The sequence below is a fragment of the Petromyzon marinus genome, chromosome 65 (assembly GCF_048934315.1).
Source record: "Petromyzon marinus isolate PM22_M1 ecotype Great Lakes invasive population chromosome 65, UKy_Petmar_22M1.pri1.0, whole genome shotgun sequence".
Lineage (NCBI taxonomy): Eukaryota > Metazoa > Chordata > Hyperoartia > Petromyzontiformes > Petromyzontidae > Petromyzon > Petromyzon marinus.
Genome location: NC_133731.1, coordinates 4,283,367 through 4,289,630, shown reverse-complemented (window position 1 = coordinate 4,289,630; position 6,264 = coordinate 4,283,367). Strand labels below are relative to the sequence as shown.

Here is a 6,264-nt window from a genome sequence, read left to right as displayed (position 1 = left end):
TTTGAAAACTCATTTCCTGCCTAAAATATTTTTAAAAAAATTCACACATGGGATGGACTTTTGATCTCTTTTTTTTACAATAATGTCTAACAGTGTTATTGTATTACATTGCTCTGTTTTTACCGGTTTTATTTTTTACCATTTATTGTTTCATTTGCATGTAATGGCAGAGATTAGGGATTAATAAAGTACAACCGTAACCACAATCATATAAACAGAAATCTATGCGTTGATTTATATGAAGACAAGTCCAAATATTGTGGCCAAGGTTTAGCAAATCGTTGTTTTTATTTACATAGCATAGCAATTTTTTACAGCAATATATTGGGGGGGGGGGACATTTTGAGCATATTGGAATATATATTTGGGGGGGGGTGTGTCCCCCCACCCCAAATATATATTATAATTACGGCCTTGCCTACGTGACTTTACCTAAAGAACCAAAGAGTATTTAAGTTTTTATTTAAAGTTTTCTTGACTGCAGTAATTCATATTCTTAGCTCTTTCGGTAAAGTCACGTTGAAGGGAAGCAATGAAATAATGAAATATATATTTATATATTATTATTTAAATATATATTTTGTTATTTTATTGTTTCCCTTAAGCGTGACTTTACCGAAAGAACTAAGAATATAGTATTTAAGTTTCTTATTTTTTTTAATAAATTGAATATCGATATCGTGGCGGTCGGCTTGTTGCACCGCAGCGCCACCCGGCGGAGTCAACGCGAACTGCAGCCTGCAGCTTGCCACGCGGAAGGCGGGGGGGTGTGAGGAAGTCTCCGTCGCCAGGGCCACGGTGACTACCCCCGTGGGTCACCGGGCACGTTGCGGTGCCACCCACCGGGCTAGCTGCGGTGCCGCTACATCCACCACCACCGCCGCCGCAGCAGCGCACCCGCTCCCCCTCCACCACGCCTCGCCTGGACGGACTGCCGGATCCGCGACGCGCTAATCGGCGGGCGCGGCAGGCTTCGCTGGGTGTGCTAGGCCGCAGCCACCGGTGCATTGCCGGTAGTCCGGCAGTGGAGTTGAGGGTGTTGCGTTAGTAAGGCACGTGTTACACATTGTGTATGTGTGTGTGTTAGTGAGGCACGTGTTACACATTGTGTATGTGTGTTAGTAAGGCACGTGTTACACATTGTGTATGTGTGTGTGTTAGTGAGGCACGTGTTACACATTGTGTATGTGTGTTAGTCAGGCACGTGTTACACATTGTGTGTGTTAGTGAGGCACGTGTTACACATTGTGTATGTGTGTGTTAGTAAGGCACGTGTTACACATTGTGTGTGTTAGTGAGGCACGTGTTACACATTGTGTGTGTTAGTGAGGCACGTGTTACACATTGTGTATGTGTGTGTTAGTAAGGCACGTGTTACACATTGTGTATGAGTGTGTGTTAGTAAGGCACGTGTTACACATTGTGTATGAGTGTGTGTTAGTCAGGCACGTGTTACACATTGTGTATGTGTGTGTTAGTGAGGCACGTGTTACACATTGTGTATGTGTGTTAGTAAGGCACGTGTTACACATTGTGTATGAGTGTGTGTTAGTCAGGCACGTGTTACACATTGTGTATGTGTGTGTGTGTTAGTGAGGTACGTGTTACACATTGTGTATGTGTGTTAGTGAGGCACGTGTTACACATTGTGTATGTGTGTTAGTAAGGCACGTGTTACACATTGTGTATGTGTGTTAGTGAGGCACGTGTTACACATTGTGTATGTGTGTTAGTGAGGCACGTGTTACACATTGTGTATGTGTGTTAGTAAGACACGTGTTACACATTGTGTATGTGTGTTAGTAAGGCACGTGTTACACATTGTGTATGAGTGTGTTAGTGAGGCACGTGTTACACATTGTGTATGAATGTGTGTTAGTCAGGCACGTGTTACACATTGTGTATGTGTGTGTAAGTAAGGCACGTGTTACACATTGTGTATGTGTGTTAGTAAGGCACGTGTTACACATTGTGTATGAGTGTGTGTTAGCGAGGCACGTGTTACACATTGTGTATGAGTGTGTTAGCAAGGCACGTGTTACACATTATGTAACTGCAGGGATTCATATTCTTGCTTCTTTCGGTAAAGTCACCACGTAGAAGGGAACCAAGAATATGGCCGTGATCATTATACACGGGCGTTGTTTTTTTTAAAAAAAACTGATTTGCCTTCTCTATGGCCCAGTCTCACCGCCAGTGTCGGACCAGAGGACGACGCGAAAAAGGCGACCAGTACAAGGACCATGCCACTATCGGAGCCACGTGTTTGTTTGCACGTTTCGATGCCGGCAAAAACAAAACCAAAAAGCTTCCCAATTTTTTGGGCGTTTTCGGGAGGGATGACATTCTGTTCTATAGGGACGCTTCTTTTTTGACGCCTTTGCCCGTTCGCCAGCGGGCCGTCACGCCGACCGTGGAGCTCTTCCTCGCCGTTGTGCCAACCGCCCGCCGCTGAACGCCGGGCCCTGCGCCAACCCACCGGGTGGGGCGAACGGAGCGGCGTGCCGAGCGGCGAGCCGAGCGGCGAGCGTCATGTGGCCGGGCCGGCTGCTGCGGGCGCTGGGCGTCCTGGGCTGCGCCGTGCAGTATGGCTGCGTGGCGCACTGCACTCTGGAGTACGTGGGGGAGCTGGTGGTGGTGAGTGAGTACGTGGTGGGGGAGCTGGTGGTGGTGAGTGAGTACGTGGGGGAGCTGGTGGTGGTGAGTGAGTACGTGGGGGAGCTGGTGGTGGTGAGTGAGTACGTGGTGGTGGAGCTGGTGGTGGTGAGTGAGTACGTGGTGGGCGAGCTGGTGGTGGTGAGTGAGTACGTGGGGGAGCTGGTGGTGGTGAGTGAGTACGTGGGGGAGCTGGTGGTGGTGAGTACGTGGGGGTGGAGCTGGTGGTGGTGAGTGAGTACGTGGTGGGGGAGCTGGTGGTGGTGAGTGAGTACGTGGTGGAGCTGGTAGTGGTGAGTGAGTACGTGGTGGAGCTGGTGGTGGTGAGTGAGTACGTGGGGGTGGCGCTGGTGGTGGTGAGTGAGTACGTGGTGGTGGAGCTGGTGGTGGTGAGTGAGTACGTGGTGGTGGAGCTGGTGGTGGTGAGTGAGTACGTGGGGGGTGGAGCTGGTGGTGGTGAGTGAGTACGTGGGGGTGGAGCTGGTGGTGGTGAGTGAGTACGTGGGGGAGCTGGTGGTGGTGAGTGAGTACGTAGGGGGTGGAGCTGGTGGTGGTGAGTGAGTACGTGGGGGAGCTGGTCGTGGTGAGTACGTGGTGGAGCTGGTAGTGGTGAGTGAGTACGTGGTGGTGGAGCTGGTGGTGGTGAGTGAGTACGTGGGGGGGGAGCTGGTGGTGGTGAGTGAGTACGTGGTGGAGCTGGTAGTGGTGAGTGAGTACGTGGTGGTGGAGCTGGTGGTGGTGAGTGAGTACGTGGGGGTGGAGCTGGCGGTGGTGAGTGAGTATGTGGTGGTGGAGCTCGTGGTGGTGAGTGAGTACGTGGGGGAGCTGGTAGTGGTGAGTGAGTACGTGGGGATGGAGCTGGTCGTGGTGAGTCAGCCACCGCCGCTGCTTGTGTAGACGAGCGAGCGGTAGCGCAGTGGTTGGGGTGCTGTGCTACGTAAACATCGCCACCCGGGGAGACAAAGGCGGCCGGGCGTGGCGCCGGCCACCCCACCCCCCCCTCCCGTGCCGGTCCGGCCCTCTCGTGAACAGCGCTTGCCCCGAGGCCGTACGGAGGTGGCGTGGGGGGGGGGGGGGGTTTGGCGGTGGGGTGAGATCCAATCTTGATTTGAAGCTCTCAATGACTGCAGGAATCCATACTCTTTGTTTTTTTCTGTAAAGTCGCAGCATGATAGATCAGACAAGCGACCGTCATCGGGCACCCTGTCAGCAGTTCTCCTCCTGCATCTGTCCCGCCTGACGAAGGTGCTCCTGATCGAAACGTCGCGATCCGTTATTTTGTCTAACCTGCGTGACCTTTTACCGGAATAACCCAAAGGGTTAGGGGTGAGGATGACGTTCAGCTCCGCGTGCTCTTGCAGTGCAGCGGACCGTCCATGCAGCCCAGCCTCTACACCAACGACGTGGTGTTGGCGGAGCACTTCAGCCGTCACCTGGGTCGCATCAGGCGGTGAGCCGCACCTCCCGGCCCTCCCCGGTAGATTCCCCGCCCGCCCGCCCGCCCGCCCGGCCCCGCCCGCCCGGCGGCCGCTCGCCGGCCGGCTTCCGACCGCGTGCGGAGCCGCGGGTCCTCCCCCGGCCGTGGTCTAGCGGTGGTTTCGGAAACGCTCCCCGAGGAATTGTTTTCCGTGGGGCCGCCGGGCGGAGCTGAAGGGTCCGCGCGCGTGCGACGGCGCTCGTTTAAAGGAATTAAAATTGCTGCTGGACGCGACCGTTTGCGACGAACGCGTTCGCGAACGGTGACGGATGTCGACGGCAACAAAGCCGGCGGCGACGGCGGCGACGGCGGCGGCGGCGGCGCGTGGAGACGGAGCCGGGGCGGAGCGAGGGAGAGCGCGGAGACGCAAGGCTGGGTGGGGGAGGGAGGGGACTGCGAGCCCAAACTTGGCACGCCGATCACTCCTCGAGCTACAGGAATTCAGATTTCACTTTCTCAGTTGTTCTCAGTTTTAGGGTTCCGCTCCCCCCCCCCCTCCCCCCCCCCACCACCCCTGCCCCCCAAATAGCCGGCTCCGCACGTGACACGGTGCGCGCCCAACCTTGCGGCGACGCTGCGTTGACAAACGCGAGCCGGTGGCGTCCGTGCGTGCAGGGGCGACGTGGTGATCGCGAGGAACCCCGCCAACCCCCGCACCTTCATCTGCAAGAGGGTCGTGGCCCTGCCGGGGGACGCACTGAACAAGCGGCTGCCCCACCACTCCAGCCGATACGTGAGCACGCATGGGGGGGGTGTGGGTGGGTGGGGGGTGGGAGGTGGGTGGGAGTGTGGTGTGGGTGGGTGGGGAGCGGTGGTGTAGTGGTTAGCGCTACGCTGCGCTATGAACCCTGGCGACCCGGGTTCGATTCCCGCTCACGGCCAACACCGGTGACGATTATCTGAACCGGTCCCGGGCCTCCGCTACGTCGACTCGGCCTCAAGTGAGTACCTGGTGCGGTGTGTAGTAAACATCGCCACTGGGGAGACAAAGGCGGCCGGGCGTGGTGCTGGCCACCCACCCCCTCGTGTACCGTTACCGGCCTTCATAGGTGCTCGCTAACAGCACTTGCCGCCAACAGTCTGCTAAGGCTACACGGGGGATCTTTGTCTTCGCGGTGCGGATGGGTGGGTGGGTTGTGGCTGTGTGGGTTGTGGCTGGGTGGGTTGTGGCTGGGTGGGTTGTGGGCGCGGTGCGGCCCGGCGCGTGTGTGCTGGGTATCAGGCCACAGGCCGTGGGGTGAACCCATCCTCCGACCTCCCGTCCCCCGTGCTGCCCGCAGGTTCCGCTGGGCCACGTGTGGCTAGAGGGCGACAATGCGGCCAACTCGACCGACTCGCGGTCCTACGGCCCCGTGCCCTACGCGCTCATCCGAGGCCGCGTCTGCCTCAAGGTGCCCTCCAGCTCGCTGTGGGGGGGGGGGGGGGGGGGGGTGGGGGGGGGTTTGCGACGGCGCCACGTGGCACAGAGCGGGGGCGCTCCCCTCCCCCCCCCACCCCTCATCCCTTGCACAAGCAAATGGGAATGTCGACGACGCTGAGTCGGGACGCCGCGCGGGGGTCAGCTCGCTCGCTCGCTTATTCGCTCGCTCGCTCGCTCCCTCATCCGCTCGCTAACTCACTCGCTCACTCACTCACTCGCTCCCTCACTCGCTCATTCGCTCGCTCACTCACTCGCTCACTCGCTCCCTCATTCGCTCACTCGCTCGGTCGCTCATTCGCTCGCTCCATCACTAGCTCATTCGCTCACTCGCTCACTCACTCGCTCACTCGCTCCATCACTTGCTCATTCGCTCACTCACTCACTCGCTCACTCGCTCCATCACTAGCTCATTCGCTCACTCGCTCACTCACTCGCTCCATCACTAGCTCATTCGCTCACTCCCTCACTCGCTCACTCGCTCCATCACTCGCTCATTCGCTCACTCGCTCGTTCGCTCACTCGCTTTCTCGCTCCCTCAATCGCTCACTCGCTCCCTCACTCGCTCATTCGCTCCCTCACTCGCTCATTCGCTCACTCACTCGTTCGCTCACTCGCTTTCTCGCTCCCTCAATCGCTCACTCGCTCCCTCACTCGCTCATTCGCTCCCTCACTCGCTCATTCGCTCACTCACTCGTTCGCTCACTCGCTTTCT

At 57.0% G+C, this 6,264-nt stretch overlaps 1 protein-coding gene across 1 annotated transcript in view; it reads left to right on the top strand.

The window, feature by feature from the left end:
- Positions 1-729: 729 nt before the first annotated feature.
- LOC116956508 (mitochondrial inner membrane protease subunit 1) overlaps positions 730-6,264 on the top strand; it is a 5,646-nt gene continuing 111 nt past the window's right edge. The window contains exons 1-6 of the mRNA XM_076054362.1: positions 730-1,013; positions 2,396-2,637; positions 3,817-3,900; positions 4,017-4,105; positions 4,748-4,865; positions 5,413-5,540. Coding sequence (XP_075910477.1) covers positions 2,533-2,637; positions 3,817-3,900; positions 4,017-4,105; positions 4,748-4,865; positions 5,413-5,540 — 524 coding nt within the window. The 5' untranslated portion in view covers positions 730-1,013; positions 2,396-2,532. The remainder of the gene's footprint in view (positions 1,014-2,395; positions 2,638-3,816; positions 3,901-4,016; positions 4,106-4,747; positions 4,866-5,412; positions 5,541-6,264) is intronic.